Source organism: Sparassis crispa (assembly GCF_003851025.1).
Source record: "Sparassis crispa DNA, contig_000015F, whole genome shotgun sequence".
NCBI lineage: Eukaryota > Fungi > Basidiomycota > Agaricomycetes > Polyporales > Sparassidaceae > Sparassis > Sparassis crispa.
Genome location: NW_020939762.1, coordinates 845,583 through 870,880, shown reverse-complemented (window position 1 = coordinate 870,880; position 25,298 = coordinate 845,583). Strand labels below are relative to the sequence as shown.

At 51.5% G+C, this 25,298-nt stretch overlaps 8 protein-coding genes across 8 annotated transcripts; 3 read left to right on the top strand and 5 right to left on the bottom strand.

Moving 5' to 3' along the window:
* Positions 1-1,042: 1,042 nt before the first annotated feature.
* Positions 1,043-2,173, top strand: SCP_1603140 (hypothetical protein; the record flags this gene model as incomplete). Its single annotated transcript, XM_027764762.1, has 2 exons — positions 1,043-1,249; positions 1,310-2,173. The coding sequence occupies 2 exons, from the start codon at positions 1,043-1,045 to the stop codon at positions 2,171-2,173; spliced, it is 1,071 nt and encodes a 356-aa protein (XP_027620563.1).
* A 1,673-nt stretch (positions 2,174-3,846) lies between these two features.
* Positions 3,847-6,035, bottom strand: SCP_1603130 (Multifunctional cytochrome P450 monooxygenase af510; the record flags this gene model as incomplete). The annotated part of the gene is made up of 13 exons (XM_027764761.1): positions 3,847-3,925; positions 3,986-4,132; positions 4,183-4,305; positions 4,360-4,441; positions 4,497-4,519; positions 4,572-4,738; positions 4,794-4,807; positions 4,858-4,975; positions 5,027-5,145; positions 5,196-5,341; positions 5,409-5,597; positions 5,650-5,779; positions 5,849-6,035. The coding sequence occupies 13 exons, from the start codon at positions 6,033-6,035 to the stop codon at positions 3,847-3,849; spliced, it is 1,524 nt and encodes a 507-aa protein (XP_027620562.1).
* A 1,122-nt stretch (positions 6,036-7,157) lies between these two features.
* Positions 7,158-9,752, top strand: SCP_1603120 (hypothetical protein; the record flags this gene model as incomplete). Its single annotated transcript, XM_027764760.1, has 5 exons — positions 7,158-7,469; positions 7,519-8,533; positions 8,590-8,763; positions 8,819-9,003; positions 9,054-9,752. The coding sequence occupies 5 exons, from the start codon at positions 7,158-7,160 to the stop codon at positions 9,750-9,752; spliced, it is 2,385 nt and encodes a 794-aa protein (XP_027620561.1).
* Positions 9,753-13,363: 3,611 nt separating this feature from the next.
* SCP_1603110 (Uncharacterized MFS-type transporter) lies at positions 13,364-15,611 on the bottom strand (the record flags this gene model as incomplete). Its single annotated transcript, XM_027764759.1, has 10 exons — positions 13,364-13,435; positions 13,516-13,709; positions 13,773-13,871; positions 13,926-14,154; positions 14,206-14,273; positions 14,327-14,519; positions 14,575-14,819; positions 14,881-14,935; positions 14,985-15,160; positions 15,218-15,611. 10 exons carry the CDS (start codon positions 15,609-15,611, stop codon positions 13,364-13,366), a joined length of 1,725 nt encoding a protein of 574 aa, XP_027620560.1.
* Positions 15,612-16,601: 990 nt separating this feature from the next.
* On the bottom strand, positions 16,602-18,009 carry SCP_1603100 (hypothetical protein; the record flags this gene model as incomplete). Its single annotated transcript, XM_027764758.1, has 4 exons — positions 16,602-16,714; positions 16,767-17,630; positions 17,680-17,936; positions 17,996-18,009. 4 exons carry the CDS (start codon positions 18,007-18,009, stop codon positions 16,602-16,604), a joined length of 1,248 nt encoding a protein of 415 aa, XP_027620559.1.
* Positions 18,010-18,529: 520 nt separating this feature from the next.
* SCP_1603090 (predicted protein) lies at positions 18,530-19,853 on the bottom strand (the record flags this gene model as incomplete). The annotated part of the gene is made up of 5 exons (XM_027764757.1): positions 18,530-18,861; positions 18,916-18,967; positions 19,022-19,374; positions 19,430-19,703; positions 19,770-19,853. 5 exons carry the CDS (start codon positions 19,851-19,853, stop codon positions 18,530-18,532), a joined length of 1,095 nt encoding a protein of 364 aa, XP_027620558.1.
* An 824-nt stretch (positions 19,854-20,677) lies between these two features.
* Positions 20,678-20,949, bottom strand: SCP_1603080 (hypothetical protein; the record flags this gene model as incomplete). Its single annotated transcript, XM_027764756.1, has 2 exons — positions 20,678-20,848; positions 20,902-20,949. The coding sequence occupies 2 exons, from the start codon at positions 20,947-20,949 to the stop codon at positions 20,678-20,680; spliced, it is 219 nt and encodes a 72-aa protein (XP_027620557.1).
* A 1,100-nt stretch (positions 20,950-22,049) lies between these two features.
* On the top strand, positions 22,050-24,601 carry SCP_1603070 (predicted protein; the record flags this gene model as incomplete). Its single annotated transcript, XM_027764755.1, has 7 exons — positions 22,050-22,182; positions 22,237-22,307; positions 22,397-23,347; positions 23,401-24,094; positions 24,147-24,293; positions 24,346-24,485; positions 24,536-24,601. 7 exons carry the CDS (start codon positions 22,050-22,052, stop codon positions 24,599-24,601), a joined length of 2,202 nt encoding a protein of 733 aa, XP_027620556.1.
* Between the last annotated feature and the right edge of the window lie 697 nt (positions 24,602-25,298).

Genomic DNA, 25,298 nt, shown 5'->3' with positions numbered 1-25,298 from the left:
CTGGAGGATGCAGCGAGCTTGAACGGCAATATCGAGGAGCTCGCGCGACCGCGTACCTAATGCCGGCGGCCACGTGTTTCGGCCGATCGCGAATCTGATCTCCTATCTAGAATAGGCAAGTACCGAGTCTTACAACGTATTTATGGCTGCGACTGAGCTGTCCTAGTTAGCCGTATATTAAATTCGAATATGTTTCTTGAAACATGCACTGTCGGTGGGTCGGACTGTAAGACTTCTCATATGCCGCCGGATCCTTTCGTGCCGGGGCACCTATGCACGGTAGTACTTGGTATGTCTGTCAAGTCAGGTTTGCCTGCGAGACCAGTCCTTACTCAATCCACAGGTTGATCTTGCCGCAGCAGCGAGCCGACTCTCAGTGATCTTGGATAGCCAGTATCCTAGCTCAATGTTGAAGCAGCGGCAAGCGCAGGTAACAGCATGTATATCCTGAAGCACGAATGTTGAAGCAGAGCATCTACAACCGCCTTTGAGAGACTAACAGTATGGCACTACCATGATAACGTTAATTCGAATTCATTATCATGGATATCTCGCCAGGGTTTGGCTGTATGACACACGTCTCCTGCCATCTTATGTTCTTCCTTCGACAGCTGGCGCGCAACCGCGACAGAGCTACAGCCATCTAGAAGAGTGCCGCGTTCCTTCACAGCTTCGTTTCTCCCGAAGCTGCTCCACTAGTGCGTCAAGTCATTGGCTGCCTGACATCTCTCGCGAAGGCCACCCTCTGACGAGCAGCAAGTTTTTCTAAAGACGATTGCCTTGCAATCATTGCATGCATCTCTGGCAGTAATACTACTGCATCGACCGTCGCCTGAATATGAATATTGGACCGCAGAAGAAGCTGGCGACAAAGAGCGACAATTTAATCCTCCACCAGGGCACGTGATTGTGTGGCATCGTTCGTCGCAAGTGGGCCTCCGAGTCTGTTGTTCTCTTCATTTCCGTTCTTTGTCTCTGTCTCCTCCTCTCACAGTTGCAGCCCTACTCACTACACGGAACAACACCACGAAGACATGGGCCAATGTCAACGTTGGACGATGTACATCGCACAAAGAGTTGCATCTTGCTCAAGGATGTCAGTCCAACGCGTTCTGTCTACAGACTGAACCTGGATGCACAAGAGGCTATGGCTGGTTATGAACTCGGGGACTGGCTTTTTAATGATCATATTCCCAAACGACTCGTCAACCTTTTGGCGGTACCTCTTCCATTGTCTTGTCGGCGCAAGGTATGCTCGCAAATTCGCTACGCTGCGCATGACGCTGATTTAGTCCGATCATTCACATAGCCACACATCCCGACTGTAGCGCTAGGGCGGCTTCCTGCCTCGGCAGAGGTCCTTCTCCATATCTTCGAGAAGATAGATAACCTGCACGATGCATTATCCCTTGGACTCACCAATACAACCATCTTAGCAGTCGGTCGCAAGCCCATCCATACTCTCGCGTCTGCTGCCCACGCGAGCTGGGCGGGTGGGCGGATCATTTGCATTGGCTCGGACACAAAACGCGAAGACCTTCCACTAGGCATGCTCACTCCGGCTGAAGAGAGCGATATTTTCACTGCTCAAGCATCAGAGACAGATGCTCACGGAATCGCCAAGCGCGAGCATGATAGCCCGCCCAAGGCGTGCGGTACTCTTCACACTTACGTTGGAGAGCACTTCCACAAACTCGTTCCGGGCCGTTTTCCCAGCATTCTTGGGGCGCATCAATATAGACTCCGCCCGATGGAGAGAACGCTTTCTGACGCGTTGACTCTACCCAGGTATGTCGCTGGCAACCGCTCCGACTCTTCTTGGGTCTTGTGCAATATAACGAAGCGGCAATATGTTCGTGCCAATGCAACGGTTGCCCTGTCGCGCAAGACTGCTGCTGGCCCGTTTATAGATGAAAAAGTGGGCCTCGGCGAAGTTCTCGCGACGCTCATCTGCTGCTCGGGGAACCCTTCCACCTCTATCCCGAACTCTGGCTCCTTGCATAGAGGCAAGTGGGCGGGCGACCGTATCGAGATAACCACAGTAGGCCGATTGCGTGCTGGGAAACGGCTGTGGAAAGATGTCAGCAAGGAAGTTCTGAATGTCGTCGCAGAAATATGGGATGCGGAGCACTACGGAGGCAGTTGGCGGCCTAGAGTTGTTGATTCGATGTGAACAGTGTATACGACATATACTTGGTAATTATGTAGCAATATTTTTGTCGGCGCACCTAAGACCTTCGGTAGCTACCGTATACAGTGTCCAACTTTTGGTACACGTGATCGCGCGTGGCGCCTATCTTTCTTCCTGTTTTCGTTGTCTTGGCCGTCGAAAGCAAGCAGTGGATCAGTTCTGGATGATGTATATACTACTGAAATCCTGTTATCGGTGAGTACCTGACGGGATTTTTCTAGACTCAATCCCGACACATATTTGAGAATGTGCGGAGCAAAGTTGGGCGATTGCACCCCCGGACGTATAACAAGGAACGATTGTCTTCCTTGTCTAGAGGCTGATCCATGAGCCTACCCCAAACGCCTTGTCGAGCTCCTCGCTGTACCCACTCTTCGCCCTATCAAGACCAATGTATGTGCACCACCTCGTACCACCCTTAACCCCATTCGTTCTGACACCCCGTTAGGATTCATATTCACTACGGTCTACGGTCCTTGGACGTCTGGCACGAATCCCTGCTCAAATCGATTGACAAGATAGGGAACCTTCACGAAGCGGTTTGTTTTGCTCTCACTAGGACAGCCTTCACCCTCAGTCTCAAGCGTGTCTACAAGCTGTATGCTACCACCACGGCGAAATGGGGCGGCACCCGCCTCGTTTGCCTTGACGGTATGTCGAGAACGACCGAAGAGGAACGCGATATACCGGTTGTCAAGGGGTCGGGGAACGAGTGCGCGAACTCGCCAAGCTGTGCGGGGACCACGACCATCTCGAGGAGCGCGCACCTTGAGCTTCTGCTACTTTACTATCAGACACTTTATCGCTCTCGGCTTTCGATGTAGTCCGTGAACCACCAGCGTCGAGTTTCCGCCTATGCGGACCTCGAGTGAGGCAACGTTTTTCGACGATCTGACTGCGTATACGACGACTCCGACGATGGTGAACATCGCGAAGAGGACACACCCAATAGGATTATTATTACTACATGGGTCCTATTAGGCAACGTCGCTAAGCGTGCGTACATTCGTTCCCGCTGGATAAACCCTCACACATGGGACTTCATATGACCCGTTGATGCATAGGCGAGTCGCTTTCGAGGAGGTTCTCGTCTACTGGTCGGGTGACCTCTCCACTGGCACTGAGCATGAAAATCCTCTCTACTGCAGCAAGCGGACCACCGACCGCTTCGAGATCACCACAACTGTCCACCGGAGCGGTGGAGAGTTTCCGTGGAAGGACGTCTACAGGGAGACGTTATGGTGGAAGTGTAGGTTGTGGAATATGGCAGAGTTAGCTGGCGACAATGACGCAATGCAGTAGTACTTCATTGAACGTCTCTGACATACTTTTGATTTGCACGAGTTGCGCCCACACGTGTGCATTGGCGCCATGGCGCCTACATATCTCGTTATGCTACTTTGGATAGTGTCCTGCCATAGAACGGTAAGACCAATGGGAATAAATGCATACATTTCTCGTTGCTCTCCCCATTCATCTATTCCGCAAACTCGCACTTCCACCGGCTCAACGTGTCACGGTTGGACATAGGACGGCTCCCCCAACGTACGATCTGTAGTCACTGATCGTTCCACATTCCATACTGCAGCATACCGCTCGTACAATCACAGTCTCATCCACGATGCTCTGCGCGACTCGGATCCTGCTATAATCGATCACTCCGATTGCTGCAGAATCAGCGCCTTCGCAGCCTCCGACCGCGGTTGGAAGACACAGTCGAACGGTCTCGGACGGCTGCAACCAGCAATGTCAGACAGCGGCGCAGCAATTCAGGTCCATTATAAGGAAACATACCTCACTTGACTTTCTGTAGTAAACTCCACCTTAGGCTCGACCACTCTCCCATCCTGTCCAACAACCTTGCTGATATTTAACGTCGCAAGGACAGTGACCAGCACAAGCCATGCGCTGTTGTCCGCGAAGTAACGGCCAGGACAAATTCTGCTGCTGCGTCGATTTCGGCTACATTACACTAGGAGAAATACACATACCGCCGACCGAAGCCAAAAGCGACATCTAGATGTGGTTCGCCGTGTCCTGCAGGTACGGGAAGGAAACGCTCCGGACAGAATATTTCAGGGTTTTTGTAAATTTGCTGGTCATGGCTCATTGCCCTGTGAACAAGAATTACTCGACGAGATTGCTGATGGGACTGCAATAAGACTCACAGGACATTCGGTATCATCACTGATCCTTTCGGTATGAACATCCCATTGTAGACATCATCATCAAGGCTCCTATGTGGGACACCTGAATGTTCAACATAAGTTATGCCTGAAATTCGTCGAATAACGAGACGACATACCCCAAGGAAGAACGGGGTACCACCTACGAAGTGTTTCATTCCTGTGTGAATACTGGCAGATGACAAGAGACGCACCTTATTATCTCCTGTAGCACGCATTCCACAAAGGGCAAGGAGTCGCGATCGCTGAAATCTGGCAGTCGCTCACAACCTATCACTTTATCAATTTCTTCTTGTGCCTTATGTTGTGCTCCAGGGAACACAAGCATAGCGAAAAAGAGTGTTTGAATGAGTGACCATGTCTAGACGCAGATCAACAGATGCAATCTGCCATCAAGAGTAGGTACTAAAGCTAACCGTCTCTGAACCAGCTGCACTGCTCCTCAGCACACCACTGCAGAGACCAGTGATGACAACATACCTATGAGAATGCTGGCAGCAGAGCCCTTAATGTCTTCAAGGTCCTCGCTACTAGTACCTGCCAAATCAAGGCGCTCCAGATGAGAAGCCAGAAATGATGGTTGGGCGATTCCTGCGTCCTACACACTAAATTAGAACTTAGTATCGACGAGACAGCACGTAGAAACAACCATCTGCCTCAGCACGTCGTCGAACGTCCAGTTGTGGAAGTGTCGGATAGTGGGATGCCAGCGTCGAGACATGGCGGTTAATGATGACATTCCAGGCAGCCAATGCGGTACGTATCGTACTTTTATCGCGGTCAGTTGCACGTGAATATATAGCAGACGCGAGACATACATGAGGGGAAGAGATCTATCAGCGCGACTCCAGCGGTTGCTGCCTCGACAGAGCGTAAAACTTCCCCAATAATATTGACGTATATGTCGTCATCGGAGTGTGCTTGGTGTCCATACGTGATCCGAATAAGGCTCGACAGTGCAAATCTGTAGAAGTAAATGCCCCAGTCTCAGAGGTGCATACAGAGACAGTGCCACAGGATCTGAGCGGTACCTTTGAGTATGTGCTAGGAAGTCTTTGGGTGTTATCATCAGACTCTTCGCCAGTACCCGTGCTTCTCTGAGTTGACTAGGGTAATACGCGAGACATTCGTGATAATTAAAGTATTGCTGGAACATCTTCCTGTGCTTCTTCCACCGCGGGCCGTACAATAATAAAGGAAGGCTGGCCTCCCAGCCCATCCTGTGCACATTGTCAAACATGACAATATGTTTGAAAGCAGGGTCAGTCTTACAGTTCCAATGTGGTGCATGCCGGCCTGTCACTGTGCTTTGAGCTCCGTTTCTCTAGAAGGTCAGTGGCGACTTGCAAAGAGTTCATCACTATGAGGTTTTGTCCCAGTATACCCAGATGGAAAATGTCCCCTGAAGCAGTGGTGGCAATGATCAGTAAAGCTGCGGATATGGCGACGCGTCGTTTGGTTCAAAGCTCACCGTACTCAGCCGCCCATTTGGGAAAGAGCTCGTGCTGACGTGCAGGAGAAAATATGCGCAGATGGCCAATAATTGGATCTGCAGGGGGCCCAGGCGGAAGAGGTAAAGAGGACTTGTTTCTTTGCCGAAGCAATACGAGCGCAACGATGCCGCAGGCGCACAACAGATATGTGACGGGGGACGCCATAGAGAGAACGACAATAAAAGAGACTCTCCAATTCAGCTTTTATGAAGAATGCGGCGATAGGCATTATGTTATGTGGCGCATGGCAAGGAGATTTTTCGAGTGAAAGTATATTGCTTCTTGACAGGTGTGAGAAACGGCGGGATCGGACGTGGACGCTGGAATGATGCGTCACGCGTACGTACGAGGCCGGAGTCTCTCATATACTGGCCAAGTGCAATTCCAGCTAAATTCAGAACGTTAGACGTTTCTCGTTGAAACTCACCTCCCGATTTCTGTTCGTGTTTGAGTGCGAACAAACAGTCCTAGGCCGAATATGGCAAGCTGTCTGTACTGACTTGACCTGAGGCTCTGAGAGAAAGTAAGTAGCCGGTGTCGCTGGATATCTCCAGCGAGCGCTCGGGCATCTACATTTGGGTTGGGTTTATTTGTCCCGCACTGTAAAACGCCGCGCCACGAACAAGAATCGGGAGGTGAGTGTGAGTTTCAACGAGAAACGTCTAACGTTCTGAACTAAGCTGTCAGGGCGGAGGCATGTAGACGTACCACTGTGTTCTCCACTACGCTCCATGTATGATTGCGCGTGTGACTCCGAACCCGGGATAACGGAATGGGCACAGAAGTTGAAGCTCCCCGCTTACAAACCGAACAACTTATAAACTCGAAGCGCGTGCATGGCAGCACGCACTGACCTCGCGTGAGTGAATGCGGGACATATAAATATATGGTTACGCGATGAGTGTGAGCTCGTCATTTAATCTTTTCGGCAATTTACAGAGAACAGTGACTGCAGAAATGCTGGCAACACTTACAGTACGGGGGTTACTGTTGCATGCTGCTGCGGAATTTCAGGGGTGGAGAAACCTCTCTGCGCTCGGTAATGCCTGCTTCAAGTGTTAACGCGCCCTCACCAACGATTACGTAGTTTCATCTCTGTATGGTCCATGAGCACGGCATGCATTACAAGTCTCGGACGTTGATTTGAGGGCCACTTCTACCCACATCCGGATCGGACATATTGGAGCATATGGCCAGCTTCTCAGCTTCTCCACACTTCCCTCGCACTTCTTCCACCCGCTTGCACTTCTTCCATCTACTTGTACACCAAATCCCTTGGCAGTCGACATGCCTCGCCGAGCACCAGTGCGCCATACACAGTCCAGAATATCGGGCTCTACTACTTCTTATTCCGCAGTGGCCACCCCGTTGGCGAAGGCGAAAACTCAGTGGCAAGAAGCGGATACTGACACGGACATTGACAGGCGCTATCGCCAATATGCCCAGTCTGCGAAACGCATTATGATTGGCCCAATGCCTGTTGATGCATTCTTAAACTTCCTTCCCGAGACGGATATGTCTATGATGCCGCCTCCCGCACAAGCTTTCAGTAACGTGCCGGATGGCACTGAATATAGGCATCAGATTATTGAACCACTGGTGAGTCACATATCCTTGCCTACGTAGTCAACATATGAAAGGGTTCTAGACTGCTGCTCTCAACGGTGCCGGAATGGGCCCCGCTCGGTCTGAGAGGTGTCCGGGATTTATATTCAAGGACACGTCCACTTTTGGCAAGAATCGCGGGGAGATAGGATCAATGGTTCCCCATATTTCGTGTCTTTCCGAACAAGTCGTTGGCTTGGTGCAGCAGAGATTCGCGGTGGCCAGTTACGCCGACCTCTACATTGAAGTCCAACCACAATCCGAACTTGACGCCTTCACAGATCCAGCTCGCGACGCGGACCGCTCCTCCCATAGTTTCTTTCTGAACATTGACGAGAAACGAACGCGACAACGGGCCGAGCGGTCTCTGGGAAGGAACATTGCGTGCGCGACTGAGGTGTGCGCTCGTCAGCATCGCAGCTTCTACTTTTCGCTCGCATTGTCCGGATCGCGCGCCAGACTTATTCGTTGGGACCGTGCTGGAGCGATCATCTCAGAATCAATTGACCTGCACTGTGACGCGGAGCCTATCTGCGAGTTCCTATGGCGATATGCCCACGCCTCGCAGTCGCAGCGTGGATATGATACCACAGTCCAGCCTGCGACCAAGGTGGAGGAAAAGCTCTTCAAAGAGTCGATCACACGCATGGTCAGGTTCCAGCTGAACCTTAGCAGCCGGACATCACTGGCTGCAGCAGTGAAGGAGCACTACCAGCAGGGAATTGTGGCTGCAGTCACCGTGGTTGACGATAGCTCTGTGGAGCATCGACTACTGGTATCTCGACCAGTCAACTCGCCTGTGTCAATGACGGGTCAAGGAACAAGGGGGTACTGGGCTGTGAATGCAGACAGCGGGCAAGTAGTATTCCTCAAGGACACATGGCGCTGGAATGGCAAACGTCAGATGGAGGGCGAGATTCTGGCAGACCTACATGCCGCTGGGGTACACAACATCCCGCGGTTGATCTGTCATGGAGACGTCAAAGAGGCACGAACTCGCACCCATGAGATAGATCAAGTAGAGGGGCCGGAGAATTCCAATTTCGAAGCCGGTCAAAGTATGTTTCCACGGAGTCTCTCGTTTGTTGCGTCGCGTATTGACAACTTATGTCAGCCCTTCAGCGTACGCAAACGGATCGATTCTGTCAGGCCCGCTGGGTAGGCGAAAACCTGGCTTCATTTCACCCTCGCGTGCACTATCGATTAGTTTTGGGGACTGTTGGATATGGGCTGGAGCGGTTTAGAGGAGCACAGGAACTTCTTCACGCCACATACGATGTGTATCGAGGTATGCACAGTGGTCATCTGTTGCGCATTGCTCCTTATTGTCTGCAAATCTATAGCTATGATAGGTGTTTCCAGCATCGAAGACCCCGCAAAGCGTAGATTGCACTGCGACATTAGTCTTGGCAACATCATCTTATCGAGGGATCCCGATTCAACAGGCGTTGTACGGTCCGGGTATCTAATCGATTGGGAAATTTCCTCCTTAGTGACAAGCGAGGGCACGGCTCGCGATTGCGCACCGGTGAGGGTCATATCCACCCACAGTCTATATTTGTTGACGAACATCTATAGGGTACCTTCCAATTTATGTCACAGCGCTTGTTAAGGCAGACTCCTGCTGCTCATGCGATCCAGGACGACATGGAATCTCTCCTCTATGTCGTGCTGTACTGCAGCTTACTATGGCTGGATCACAATCAATCTCTGCTGAACCTGACAAGTCTAGTGGGCGCCATCTTCGGCAGATACAGAACCTTCGATCACGCTGAAGAATTCCGAAGTAGCGGGAGCAGACTTTCAAATCAATATTATCGGATTTACACTTCAGAAGTCCGCTTCTCGAACGCAGCTGTTCAAGAGTGGCTGGACGCAGTTATGGATTTTGATTCGGCCTACATGATTCAGTACCCACGGGATACCACTCTTGCAAAGGTCTGGGAGAACCCCGCGGAGTTCAATGCCTTCTGGACAAACTTTCTCAGCAATCATGCGATATCTAATTGCGACAGAGTCCCGCGACAGTTAGGGCCACCCCCTGAAGTTTGCATCGACTCGAGCTCGTCAGTATTATTGTCCGCAACTCCCGCGCCCTCCACGCTACTTCCGCGGAAGAGGAGAGCAAAAGACGAGCTCGTTCGCACAGATGCGGAGGGCATTATAGTCGTTTCAGCATCCTCACTGCCTCGCCCAGACTATACAGGTCCTACCACGCGCTCGATGGTGAAGCGGAGTCGGATTAAGGCATTGGAATCCGGAGCGGAGTCGGATTGAGGCATTGGAATCCGGTGTGCGTCTCTCACTAGATCTTCAGAGAGCCCCCAAAAGCAATCCCCGGTGTTTGCGGCCTCGTTCAGCGAAACCATGACGTTACGCGACACCGCCCCAAGATTGGCAGGTCGAGGAAATGAACCTCGACATATTAGGCCTGCGTTTGTCCCCATTTCTCAACCCCCATCAGCTTTTAGTGTCACATTCGACACTCTCCAACATACGTTTGATGGCCTACACCCTTCCTCTGTTGCCTTGATACCCCCCGTTTCTCTTGCTTCGGCGTTTATTTCTCTTGGATGGATATCCCAATTAAGGTAAATAGATGGTCAAGTCTGCTGTACGATCAGAACCTCAATTTATCATCATTGAATTCTTACAAAGTGTCACGTGAAGCATCATTGGCAAAACGGAGGCGGGTTAAAATCTAAAGATCTGGTTCGGGTCTCCGAGTCCTGGATTCACTGAAGCAGCGTTCAATGGAGACAGGCTTTGCACGACATGACTCCTCGGGCAAGGCTCATAAATGATCTTTGACTTTATGCCTGCTCATAGTCACCCTCTGATCTCCAGCATCACTTTTGCTGCTACGGACCCTTTGCAACAATTCACGTTTGACGGCCTGTCTATCCCACTTGCTCCTCGTCCCTTCTCTATCTTTCTCTTCTTCCCCCTCTCACTGGCTCCTAATCACTATCGTACGTAGCCTTTTCTCTGGGATCGATGCAGTAATAGTTCTTCTCCATCAGCCTATTGTCGCCAAAATATTTGTGACGTCAATGGTCTGTAGTGAATCCACTTTGTGAAAAGTCGAACTTGATTATGGGGGCGGAGACATTCTCGACCTCGGAGTCATCGCGAGGATACAATTGCTATCAAGTCGCTCGCTCGTCATTCGTGCATAATCTTTGCGGGTTGGATGCTGATACTTCATCTAGCAATCCCCGCTGCAATGCAACCGGGTTGATTCCATGTCTATAGCTCGATTTGCGCATGACCGCCATCAAATTTCACTCAATATTTCCTTTCCTGATGTCTGTTCGACTGTGCTGCTTGGATTCAATTTTAAGTGACTCACTCCTACCTCACGAGCGGAGACGTGAGGCGGGAAATCAAGTAACGGTCGGTGGGGATCCACTTAGAGGTAGAAAGCTTGCCCTGGGTAAGCAGACACTGGTGGACACGGCTCAAGCATTGCAGTCACTACAGGACTGGGGAAACCCGTTGTTCCACAGCTGCCTCTGCCACTGAAGACTCTCGGCTCGTATCGTGCCTTGGCAGGCAGGTCATCAACAGGCGGCATTGGGTGTAGATGGGCTCTGGCTCTGTCGGTCACGGTGAAAGGCAAGGGGGGCAATTCATCGGTCGACAGAAGCGCGCGTGTACTTCTGTACGAATGGGAGCAATTGAGTGAAAGCCTAGCTTGGTTGGTGCACCAGCTATCGGGACACCTGTGCGCGGTCAGACTACACACGGCTGGGTTCTCTCACATTGACCGCGACGAACTCCAGCACTTGCACGGTCCGGCGCCATCGAAGTCTCGCCTTCGCCGTGAACCGATCTCCTTCCTACCGCCCTGTTGGAAAATCCAGCGAGCAGGTCGTGATCAGGTACTGGTTGCGACTGTTCCTTCCTCACGTGTGGACGCGCACACCCACATACAACGGAACTGGCTGCACAAGATGTCGTCATGCTCGTATTCTTGGTTAAACGAAGTAAAACAGATGTTCACGCGGAGGCAGACGACGCTCCAATGCTTCAACTTTGATGGTACTTCTTCCTAAAGAAACAACATCGTTAGACCGTGCACCTTCTCTCCCTGGTATAGATGAACTGACTCGCACCAGCCATTCCACATAACGACCTTGGGGCACACCGCAGGGGGACAAACATAAATTCAAAAATCTTACAGCAGAGAGTACAACGGGAGCTATATCCTCCAGCCTAGCCATCATAGCAGTTATATGTCCGTCGCCAATTGCATAAAACTGACAGTCAAACCACTGCATAAGGCAGTCTATTTTCCAGGGCTCGGCACAACTATTTATGATTATGACCGAATCCAAGCTAGGCCACAGAAGCGTCTCCTGGGGATCACCCATGAGTGCCATATATACGCTCCAGAGGCTGAGCTTCCTGACATTACGAAATGCGCGTACGAGGTTCACCATTAGCATGGCGGTATCTCGAATCTCCAGTTCATGGACAGACGGCCATTGCCATTGATCATTCCACGAAGTTTGATCCTGCATAGGCCAGGCGATCTCTGATAGTCGCGAGACTTGCAGGTTTTTGAAGGGAAAAAAGATGGGAGTACAAGCGGCATGGAGTGTTGAAACCTGAAGTAGTGGACAGCAAAGGCTCGGAGTCTGCTTCGCAGCCTGCTTACCACGTCGAGAGCACGAACACCTACCACCTGCAGCTGTAGTTCTTCGAGGTCGAAAATCACAGCCACGGCATCCCCGAGGGAGGTTTCTTCTCCTAGAAAGCGGTCAGCATCATGGATAGTGAGGGATTTGAGCGAAGATGCCTGATAGAGAAGATCCGTCAGACAGCGGGTAGTCGTGGAGATGACATTCGCCCCGAACACGTGAAAGATCACTTCAAGGCTCCGCAACCAAGTCAGGCGGCCTGACACGTCCCTGAGTATATACAGAAAAAATCTTTCAAGCTGTGTAGAATTCAGCAGCTCGACTGAAGATAGTGCATGCGGTTTCGCCCAGAATCGCCATTAGATGGACCTTCCGGCCTGTGCAGGATAGAGGGCGAGCAACTTCGGAGGACAGTAGATCATCATGAAGAGAATATCGTCATTAAGACTGAGAAGTCCTGAAGGCATGCTGCGGTGGTAGAATTGCTGCGGGTGAGGGTGAAGACAACACTTGAGCGTGACAGGTCATGGTGCGCCACACGATCACATGCAGCGTGACAGAGCGTGCCGTCACTGCTTAAACTTAATCTTCGCAAAGGTCTGCGATGAGTCTGCATTATCCACCAGCCTAGGAATCCGTGCTGAACAATCACTGGCAGTACTGGAAGTTGTGTAGAGCGAGCAGAAATATCCTCAGAGTCAGACGCACTTGCGTGGACTGACCAATGATAGCAAACTCTGAGATCCGCAACTGGCAGACGGCCCTATTCAACATACAACACGCCTCAAATGTTTTGCGCGTAACATGCCCAATCCTGACTGTACTGAATCACCGTAGCGTGGACGGGCGTCACCCGGTCTTCCACAGGGAAGATAAGGCATCTAACTCGGAGGAAATCTCAATGGTAGCTGTGTGCCAATATTCGAACCTGGTAATAGAACTGTAATTGTGTTCTTGAATCTATGTGAGATAATAAAAGAATGGAGCAACGACGAAGGAAACACGAACATAACCATTGAAGATAAGGGGAAGACACGAGAGAGAATAATATACTCTAGGTGCAGGGAACGAACACTCTAATTGCAATTAGTAACGGAAGCGTAGTTTCTATGAGACTGGCCGTTTGCTATGCCGAGAACAACTGACATGCTTGGAAGTTGACACATGAGAAGAATTGCAGAGCAAAACGATTGGGAGTGAAAACAGACGACGAGATCTGACCGGTACCTTTCCAAAGCTCATCTAGGCGGCAGCGCGCTTTGACTTGGCGCGGATAACTTTGCCGTATTTGTGGAATAAAAATGGGATAGGAACCTGACACGACGGATGAAGATGAGTAAACTGATGCTCGAGCAGGTATAGAGAAAGACACAATCCCAGCGCAGGAGACGTACCATAGCAAGAGAAATGAACGCCCATGTCGAAGCAGCCCAACCATTTCCGAGGTTATGGTACATGGCTGTGATGAAGAGGGGCATCGCGGCGCCGGAGCCAGAGCGAACAACAGTTTTAGCTGCGAGCGCAGACGCGACATATCCGGGGAACGAGTCGATGAGGTACGCGTTTGCGGAGAAATATAGGATAACCACTGATGATAAATTGGGATTCAGTGGATGATGTTTGCGAAATGGATTGAACGCTTGATACTTACTGCCAAAGCCGAACGGTATACCCGATATACAAGGGCCGATCCAGTGTCCTCCAGTGGCTGAGACAGTCGGAGGAGCGGTCCAGCCGAAGATAAACAATGCTAGAGCGAACCTGAGTCCCGCACATGGTTAACTATGCTTGAGCATGGACTTACAAACAGGAATAAACCAACAACCGATCATCATGCCAAGCAGACGATCTTCCGGATCAGCGAGACCACCCTTTTCCTTCGCCGTGCGAAGGTAGGTCGCTTCTAGGCGTGGTGTAAAGAAGAGCGCGAGACCAAGTCCCACAATGACTGAGATGAAAGTCAGTCCAGCTATACCGTTACTGAACTTGTAGCCTTCGCTGAACACGACGGGGAAACTGAAGAAATAGGCGTACTGGAGGCGGCTGAGTTGTACGCTTCTGCGACACGAGACAATAGTACTCACGAGCAGACCGTAGATTAGGGATATATACAACGACATGAGCAATAAAATAGGCTCAGTTGCAAGCATCTCTGTGGGTGCAAATCAAAACGGAGTGACGTCAAGCAAACATGTATGGACGCACGGAAAGGTCGACAAAGTGCTTCGAAGAGCAGTTGAGAAAGTGGTAATTTGAACATCTCTTGTTCCGTGGTAATATTAGAATCGCCTGTCTCCTTGCGAAGGCGCTCTGCGCGCTTGCGGAGCAACGTAGGAGCGTACGTCTCCGGTAGCGTCAAGATGAAGGCGTAGGCAACCCCAGCGAAGATCATGTTAATCTGGAGGATGACATAAATAAACAATAAGAAGCGACACGTACACATGCAGACGCACCCAGTATATCCACCGCCATCCGATGGTCTCCCCCACGAAACCACCGATGATAGGCCCAAGGACAGGTCCACCATACGGTGCGGCAGCAAAAAGGGCGATGGCAAAACCACGTTCATTGTTGTCCCAGACATCGGCGATGGTGCCGCCAGCCAAGGCGAACGGTGTCGAAGCGAAGAAACCGCACAGGAATCGGCTAACGAGGAGGGTTCCAATGTTTTTTGCGAGTGCACAGGGGATGTTAAATACTGACAGGACGAAGTTCGTCAGTACTATCGACGACAGCTAGAGACAAATTCCATTACTCACTGACGTAGACGAATGTTGGAATAAACCAGATCAGTCGCCGTCCAAACAATTCGCTCTGAGAAACCATGTATAAGTTGGACAAAAAGATACGAACGAACACCTACAAGGGGCGCCCATACCAAGGGACCGACTCCAAACCCACAGACCATCAGGGAGACGGTGAGCGCGATAGTCACCTCTGACACGTGGAATTCCTCCATCATTCCCTCAAAATCACCCGTCACGACGGCGCTCGCAAAGGCGACGGCGACAACGGAGATGGCGCAAACAATGGTTATGTCTTGAAAATCACGCAGCGGTCAATATCAACCAGACAACCTACAAAGAATGGACGTACACCAGCGATACCAATTAGGCCAGTTTCGGGGATCTTCAGGATCATTTTCCTTCCAAGTGACCAACTTCACGTCATGGAGAGCTCGTGCCTTTTCGGGGTCTTGCAAGATAGTGGGCTTCAGCGAGAGGTGGGTCGGAATAGGGCGGAGAGCAAGATCAGCGGGCATAAAACCCGTCCGAGTAACGGTACGATATTCATCGGTGAAACCACCCCTGGTAATGTCCGTAGTCTCATACGGGAAACTCAGATCTGCACGGTTCGGGTCGTGCGAGGCTGTCGGAAGAGGAAGTCCCAAGGTTTCTTTGCTATCATTGACAGGATACGGGGCAGGAGAGCGCTGGTCCAACGACTCTGTAACGGTCGCCGTCTCGCTAGGGGAGTTCGATGCAATCATAACTAGTCCAGAGAAATCCAAGAGAAGAATATAATAAGAGGAAAAGAGAATAAAGACAAAGAGAACGCGTCGTCCGCTGAGGCGGTAGGATGAGGCGTACAGTGCTCATGGTTTCGAGGTTATATAGGCCAGAGAAAGTTACAAATTTGGACGATCCACCGGGGAGGGAGCGAGACAGAAGCCGGACTTGAAGGACAATCGTGCTTGGCCTCGCAATGTTAGAGAAGTGACTCCGCGTGCAGTCGATCTTGGGTCAAAAATTTGGCCGTAGACACCAAAGCCAATATTGGTATCTTGACATCTTGGGTCATGATACCTTTTGTTGCCTCGAAAATAGGCGAAAAAACAGTGAACAAGGTAGCGTAGAGGCAGCAGGGACTGATCAAGCGCTGAGAGATGTAGAGAACACTGGAACGGGCGTTCAGTCGGTGGAGTGTCGGTGGTCGGGTAACGGTAACTGAATTCCCGGATCACCGCCACTGCACCCCATTTAGGTAACTGTAGTTGTCCGGCGCTTGAACACCTGGCCCACAAAACAAACATATCCCCTTTGTACGCTCAACCATTAAAATAGGAGAAGAGAAAAAGATCTTCATCCTATCCAGAATGCTGTAGCTTTCTTATATTTGACTCGCTATCCTTAACTCTTCGCTCATCGTTCCAAAATCTGTCAACCAATCGACTTCTCACGTCTCCATTGGTTGGCGAACGAGATTTTTTTGTCTCGCAATCGCGATATCTCATCGTATTCTCGAATCAATGTAGTCAGTCAGACTGTCGTTAACGGCACCGTACGCGACGATGATACCTTGCCTGTGCTCAACTGACGTCCGGTCGCACTGGACAGGTGTGGGTATTTATCCAACGTAAATTTAGTATCGTACGAAACCAGGTATTTGAGGGCAAAGCTAAGGACGATAGCAGGTATATCAATCAATGCTAGATCAGACTCATCCGCATCCTGCTTCAAACCGAAGCATCAGCTTTGCGTCAGAATGACGGGATAAAGTATCGTATCAAAGGGAACAAAAGTAGCCTTGTGGGGCTCAACTGCCACGGAATGATGGTTGCCCCAGCTATACCCGCAAGTCCGAACGAGTCCGCTGCAGGGATAATGTCAGCAAGGAAAGTAAGACATAAAAGAGGGCGACGCACAGAGTATCTGACCCAGACCGAGCAGGGAGAGCGCCACAAGTACGCGTCCCATGATACCACCAACTTTCTTTCCCGTAAGCTTTCTCCACACACCCTCCAACAGGACGCCGACGCCGTGCAACAAGAAAAAGAGGGTGACACGATGGTCTACCCCTTTCCCGAGCAAAAAGATGCCACACTCGTGGTATAGACCCGAGGCGAGAAACGTGCCCATCAACGCTCCGACTCTGCCTGCGATCCATCCTCCAGGATACCCACCAACTATCATGAACGGATGGCGCCAGACTTGATGCCAGCGCTTAGACCAAAGCTCGTGGAGCGAAGAAGCTAACCACGGCTTGTCCTGAAACTCGCGCCAGTATGACGGGTCGCGAACGTGCAGGGCTACTCCGATAAATGTGACACAGTTGAATGAGACATCGAAGCCAAGGTTCATAAGGAGTTCTATGGCGACATTAAGGATGGTTGAGAATGTGTATCGCTGAATTGGGGGTAGCCCTGGGAAGAATATGGAGCCGCCTGAGGGAGTACCGAGGTTCGGGACCAGCTTCACGAACGAGTCGATGAAATCTACGATGAGCACCTTCTTGAGAATTTCCAGAAAAGTAGTCCAGAGAAAAGCGCCACGCTCTGTAGGGCGGCGGCTTGGGACCAAGTAACCATCTCCAAAATCCCAACCTATCCCTCTGAAGGCAAGACCAACGTCCAGTGCGTCATGAAGCCACAGAGGAAGGAGATGATCTCTATTATCCTCTTCTTGATGTCCAAACATAGGCCTCAACTTCTTCTCTCCTATACGGAATCTCCCTTCCCTCACACACGCAAAGTCGATAGACAAAGCCAGGACTATGAATGGACAGAGCCCTGCGGTGGCTCTGAGCTGGACATATCCTGCATACAGCAGGACACATACCTCTCTGGAATTCCCATATCAGAAACGCGTCACTGTCACATCGGTAGTGATATGTGCATGCAATTGTCGTCAAAACCACTATCGGGAAAAGTAAGATCCGGAGTAGGTGGGTATTCTCCCGTCGCACGAGGTACGCCAGGAAAAGGTAGGGAATCCAGTAGAGATGGGCATTTGGAAGTGTACGCAACGTCAGCGATTCGCGGTCTTGTAGCGCAGGAACTATCGTTCGGAAAGCATCATGTGCTATCGAGTATAACCTAGGGGCATTAATCCTCAGCTCTGACTCATGAGGTAGACAACATGCCATCCATCTGACCTGCTTGTCTCCATTTTTTGGGTTGCACTTCCAAAGCACACTCGACAATCCGACTTGTCGACTGCGTGTCGCTGCCGCAATGATCATGGCAAACTGCGAGGAAGGTTGAGTGCCGCGGGCGGTGCGTGTACGATGGTAGCCGCCCACTAGTACTGGCAACTTCCGCGGGCAATTGTCTCGATTTGGTAAGCCATAGTCACCGATGTCCCGTACTTGGCAACCTCCATGTCGCAGCCGTCGGACACCGTCGGCCACGAATGGGCCACAGATCTACCATTACTAATGGTATGCAACTCACCAACACCCGGTGGGGTCACGAGCACGCGGATTGAACTTGCAGTCTTAATCCGAAGATAAATCGCAATTCGAAACATTACATGCATACATACATACATACATTGACAGCAGATTCACGGATACGAGGGTTCGGACTCCAAGTATCAAGGGATGAATAGGAAAGCACCCTAGCACAAATGACTTTCAGAGACAAACCACGGTGCGCCATCGAAGCATCCTCTCATTAAGCGTTCCCAGTCAAACCGACCTCCAGCTTTTTCCCATCTGCATCAGGTCGCCGAGCATCTTGAATAATCCGCCTCCAAGTAGCACGCCATCCGCTTTATCATATCCGCTCAATCCGAAAGTGATCTTACCGTGGCGAGTGCTCACAAGGCATCGGTCATCACCCTCCCGCCCAGTGGTGTTGGCGTTGGGCGACAAAACGATCTGCGTTGAGCGGTCGTGAGCACGCACAGTGCGGGCGCATTCGGCGAAGGCCTGCAGAAATCGAACTTGATCGCGGTCACCTCGGGTGTGCACCACGATAGCACCGTCGAACGTAGGTGGGAGTAAAATCACCATGTTTCCTGAGAAGAGCATTTAATGAACCGAACACGCTCACAATACTATGTCCAGCTTACCATGACGGGTGGAGACGTCAAGATCCACACAGTGGCCGGGTTGAACCTCACGCTGCAGAAGAAACTATCGGTTACAACTCGCAATAACTAGGAATTATGTACCCACCAGATTCACACTGATATTTCCATGACGACTCGAGAACATCACTCGGGCTCGCTGGTTCTTCACCATTCCCAACGCATCCGTAGCGGAGTACAAGTTCGGACCCACCACCGCCACATCGACGGAAATTTGTCCGTGGCGAGTCCTGAACGCGGCATTTACCTCGGGTGTACGAGCCTTCCAACCACGGCTGCTGCTGCAGTCCGACTCCGAATCGGACCCGAAAGCACGGCGTGTATTCTTAGCATGCTCACGGTCGGCAGAACGGTTGCATCGCTCGATCCTGCGCATGCTCAAGCCGGATAAGGTCGTGGTTTGTGGCGAAGCGGGGAGAGATGGATCCACTAGGTAAGTACCTGTGTATCAACGCCATTACTACATCGCGACCAAAGTGAGGACGTTGAGGCATACCTGAGACGGAGTTGTGTCGCGAGAACACAGAGAAGTGGTTCACGCGCTGTGCACTCGTCGGGTGATAAAGCTGGGTCAAGGCAGGAACGACAACCGTGGGCGTCGGTGAGGAGGGAGAGGCTGTAGCTCCCGTTGCGCGCGGAGTAAGAGTCTGAGCAGGCACTGGTCCTCCAAATGCATGAGGAGCGGACATCGTGGGCTGCGGCGCTATGGCCCGTGCGACTTGAATATCGCGGTGTATTTCGTAGGGCGGGGGTTGGCCTGCGCCATCGTTCTGCCAAGAGAGATCGTGCAAGGTAAACAAGCACGTAGCGAGAGATCTAAGAAGCAACATACATACCTGCTTCATCTGAGCATCTGTGATTTCGGAAGCCTTCTTGTCCTCTGAAGGATAAGGCGCCAGCTTCTCGTTAGGAATGATCATTATGATGCTAAGGGTCGGTATATATAATGACGTTCAAAAGTGAATATGCCCTGGGCTAGGACGCAGCGAAAGATGGAGGATCTGGTTGGAGGGGAGTGACTCTCACTCTCTGTTAAATAGCAGACAGGAGGCGCCAGATTCGAAGCTAGCTCGCTGCGCAGCGCAGCGTGCATTGCGCAGGCGCTGTCAAAATGTTCCATCACCCGTCCTCAGCCACTATGGATGCACTAGAAGGCAGTGGCTTCTGACGCACTGCGTAAGTCCTAGGCAACGGCATTGAAAATCAGTGAAAAGCGAGGGTTAACTTGTGTCACGGCCAGGTATCTACTACTTACGTACAACATGACGCAGCGAGCAACGCACAAGATCTCTGAATCAAGTTCTACAATTACTGCACTGACTTCGTAAGCCTCCATTACAAGTATGTCGTGTAGTATGGTGGCAGTGGCGGTGAAAGGACAATGATGTCGTCCCGGTCCGTGGCAGTGGAGTCCATGCCCGTTGGGCCGTATGTCTTGATGAGATCTCGACGGGCAAGGTTGCGGAAAGCGCTGGTGCAATATTTCTACTGTCGGCACTGCGACAGCCGGATGTGTTCGCCATGAGGGGGGATGAAGTACTGCGTTGGTAATAGGAACTTATAATCAGGCGTGAGAATGTATAATTGAGCTCTTTTTCCACTTCGTTCTTCCTTGCGAGCTTCTAGAGAATAGTGGGTTATCGTTACGCGAGTCATAATGCGGGCCCTCCCACCCGTGAGCAAAGTACCAAAAAGCACGAGTTGGCGTTGCCGGCCGAGTGGGAAATAGTCTGGTAAGACATCTCTAGCAGCCAGGGATTACAGGCTCGTCTACGAGACGGACAAGGCGTAACGCGCCACGGCCACTGATGTCGGATATTCTCAGCGAAAAAATGATGACACTTGATGAGAGCGGGTAGTTGGCCTGGGATATCTGAGTAGAGCTCTTCCTGTCGTGAATTGCTGGGTTTTCACACTGTATGCAATGGGGTGTTAATAACAAGTTCACGGACTCTTGATGCGACTCACCTTCCGCTCACAGGACGCTTGTATGCTCTTCACTCTGAAAAGGCGCATTTACGCTCATCGAACGATCAGTCATTCATTGACTTGCGACGGTGATTCATACGCGCAAGATCGGTACCATGATTTGTTGTCGATGACCAGAGGTCCTGTACGTCAGAATCCATGTAATCTCACGGAGAAAACGATACTATAAGAGACCGCGGTTTTTATTCAAGTTCCGCAGGAAATTAAAATGTCGATACTTCCAAGAGCTACAAATGACCACGAATGTCACTCTTGGAGCGCTCTTTCCTGGGAACTCATAGGCTGGCATGTCCCGGAAACAGTGGAGGCCGTAGCAGGGATGAAGCTTCACCACAATAAGCGCATCTGGTAGGCCTATGTGCAGCAGATGCGCATCAGAGCGATCACTATGAATGGTTCATCAGATTGGTACCGTTTTACCGCGAAATTGCTGAAGCATTCGCACCCAACGCACAGAAACCCTGGTATATTTAACGCTACAGAATGAGCTACTGAACATCGGACATGTAACGATCAGAGTACACACCTGTGGAAAATCCCCGTTGATTGTTTTATTCCGTTCGGTCATCTCTGAAAGCGGACGCCACGATTCAAGTACATCTGAGGTTAGTAGGCAGGCAGAAATGACGAGGCAATTCGTTGTCAATACCCATATGGCTTCACTGGATCACAGCATCGCGATGAGCGGCAAGTCTTTATATGCGTGTTATCACATTTGATCTGGACTACGGCAACATACTCAGGCCTGACCAGTCGCACCGTGGATTGGTTCGATTCACAACTTGAACGTACAGAGTATAATACTCACTATACTTAGGATCCAATGAAGTCAATCTACATGGACACGGATGCTGGTGCATTGCATGGACTGCGTACACACTAATGCCGTCGCAGTCCCAGCAGAGAACAAGAAGAAACCAGACAGTTCAGGCCTGTGAGAGCCGCATTGCCGCATGTCACGGCGACGAGAGAGTACACAATGGGCAAAAGAAGCATTCAAACTCCGAAAGCATCCAAATAGAGACTAACAACGCGTTCCTTATCTCCATTTCCTACTCCAGCCACCGTCAAGCACTTCCTTTGAACCTCCACATTGCCTGCGTACATCCACCCAACAAAAGTTACCAATGGAAGCACAGGACGACTCTGAACTCAGTCCGGGGAAGACAACGCCAGAGGAAACTCATACCGAGGAGCAGGTTGATTCTCAGGGCATGGCGTCGCTGCCACGAACCCCAGATCTACTCGAATGTAACGACGGTAAGCAGGATCCGCACTGTTCATCGTGCAGAGAGATTTTTATAGTTTCTGCAGAACTTAAGGCATCTCGGAAGCGAGAGAGAGAGGTGTCGCTCGAACCGGCCACACCCCAGCCCACTTCAGTTGTACGTCCACTATTCATACATTCACACCAACTTTGTCTCCGAGTCAATCCCGTTCTCATCTGTGCGCCTTTTTGCTGCGATTGCCACAGGATGTGGATACAGAGCACACCGATATCAAGGAGCCCCGCACCCCAAAAAAGAAGAACCGCGTAAGCGCAGCGCTTGTTGCAGCGCAGGAAGAAGACGAAGATCCCGTTCTTAGCTGCTCGCCGCCACACGAGAGCAAGATTCGGCAGATCAGCCAAGGCGTTGAGGAGATCACCTGGCAGAACACACAGAAGGTTGCGGACAGCGACCAGGTCAAAGAGGAGACCGAGGACAAAGAGGAAGATCACGAGATGGAGGACACAACTGCCCCGAGCATCCGAGGACAGGAGCCGGCAACGGCGGAGCTAGGACGAGAGGAGGAACAGGTTCGGTCGCCGGCGGTTGCCGGCCAGACCCCTCCCGCGGTCGATGTTGCGATCGAGGAGGACGAGCAAAGTGACGACGCGGATATGTCTGAGAAGCTTACAGATACCCTGCGAGAGAATAACGACGAGGCGACATCCGATGAGGCCAAACCCAACGAGGCCACAACCGACGAGGCCACACTTGATGAGGCTACAACCGACGAGGCTACACCTGACGAGGCTACAACCGACGAGGCCAAACCTGACGAACCCATACCTGACGAGGCCATACCCAACGCGGTAACACCGTCCGCGGAATCTGTCACAATTACCGAGCCCGCGTCCATCCCGCTCCCCCACTCCCGCCGAGATTCCGAATCGGACGTAGACCAGGAGAAGGGGTTGAAGAGGAAATTGGCCGACCGCGCGGTGAGCGACCGCCTGGTGCATGGTCAGACCGCACCGGAGGTGAACGGTGTCGCTCCCGAGTCCGGTACGATGAAGCGCCAGAGGGACGACCCTGACGAAGACGCCAACCCTCGGTTGACGAAACGCCCGACTCCTCCTCCCGACGAAGAGGAGCCCAAGGCGTCGAGCTCAAAAACATCGTCTCCCACACTATCGACACCGACCGTGACGCCGAAGTTGGTGCGTACCTACGTTCGTTTGCTTTTAAAGGTCTGGCTGACATTGTTTTGCAGGGCGGCTTCATGGCGTATGCCTCGGGAAGTTCACCCTTTTCGGCCGCCTCAGGGCCTAGCATATTTGGCAGAAAGCCTCCATCGTCACCCTGGGCGAGCCTGGGCGCCACCTCTAGCGGGCACACCAGTCCTAGCCTCACTGCATCCACATTTTCGCCCATGAGCGTCGGTACCGCCTCGTCCTCTCCGTTCAAGGAGTCGTCCTCTAGCAAAGAATCGCAGAACGAAGTCCACAAGCGGACGGGTTTCGAAGCCTTTGCTTCCAGCACTTCGCCGTTTGCATCCGCAGCGAAGCGTCCGAAGTCCCCTCCCCCACCTCTCGGCGGGCTGGGTTCCCTCAACCGCAGTCATTCTCCATCGCGCCATAGCCAAGCGCGTGTTGTGAACGCTTTCTCGGCATACGCGACAGGTGGCGCTCATTCTTTCTCCGCCCAAACCTCGACGCGTTCCTCAGGTACCAATTCGCCCGCTCTCGGAGATGGCGCCAACTCGAGCACTAGCGTCAGAGCCAGCAGCAGTGACTCCAAGCCCGTGGGTTTGGGCATCTTTGCTGGAGGCAAGGATGAAGACGATGAAGAGCACGACGAAACGCAGAGCGATAGTGGCCAGACTTTTGGCGAACGATTGAGGGCACAGAAGGATGAAGAGAAGATCTCGGACGACCTCGGGCGGCCTGCGTTGACGGAGCAAGAGAGTGAGTATCTCATTCGAGTGTGCGGTGTAAATTTGCTGATGTATCCTTCCAGTGCTTACTGGAGAAGAGGACGAAGAGACGGTGTACCAAGTGCGAGGAAAGCTGTATGCCTTGAGCGAGGACACCCACTGGAAGGAGCGGGGAACGGGTACCCTGAGGCTGAACGTGCGGAGAGACGATGGTACTGGCGCGAGGCTGGGTACGTATCGAATATTATACGCGAATCGCGAACTGTGCTAAAATGCGATCAGTGATGCGGAAGGAGGCGGTGTACACGGTAGTGCTGAATGCGCCGCTGTTCAGGGGTATGCGATGTTCCCTAGCGCAAGATCCACGATACTTGCGATTTAGCATCTTCGAGCATGGCAGCACGACGCATTTCAGTCTCCGAGTATGTGTGTCTCCTGCCTCCGGTCCCTTCAGGCGTTGAAATCTTTACAGGTGGCAAATACGAAGATCGCAGCTGAGCTACTGGAGGAGATCAACTCGCACATTCCTAGCGAGTAGATGACTCGGGGGCATTCGGACTGCTGCATGTGTGATCTATTGACTCTGAGCTCATTCCTGTCCTGCTATCGTAACATTTAGTATTGTATTGCTCGAATGGCACTGTTTTAGATATCTGCTTCAAAGGCTGCCAGATCGAGAGCAACCGTCTGGAACCCACTTGCTCAGAGTTGAGGAATAGGGATGCAATAACGACCAAGACAGAATTGCAACATTCGTTGACACTCATGTCTTGACTTGCTATGTGATGAATACATTTTCTCGGTTGAGCTGAGTTTGCAAGGAAGAAAGAACATAGCGAGCAGAAATGACGGGCGCCTATAGTTTATTGCCGGAGGCTACTTATCGGAAGTTGCCGGAATGAGTGCATCTCAGATCTAATTTGGCGATCGAACAATTCTCAAATATCGCGTGGCGCCGCCACCCCGGCCCATCTGCCAATCCTCGAGGACACTGCCTGCCACAACGTCCTTGCTATAAGGTGCGTTTAATAGTCAGAGTAAGATATTCCGGCCAGGATTTTGGCATTTTGCGGAAGAGAGCCGAATTTGCGTGAAGTGGCAAGCGAAATACCATGCACGACAAAAACGCGGAAGATGGCATGTCGTAATAGTAGATAAAGATCTCGATTGCCCCTGTGATCAGCGACCGCATTTTGGCGAACGTCCAAACATTTCTCATCGCTGCTTTCTTCCTA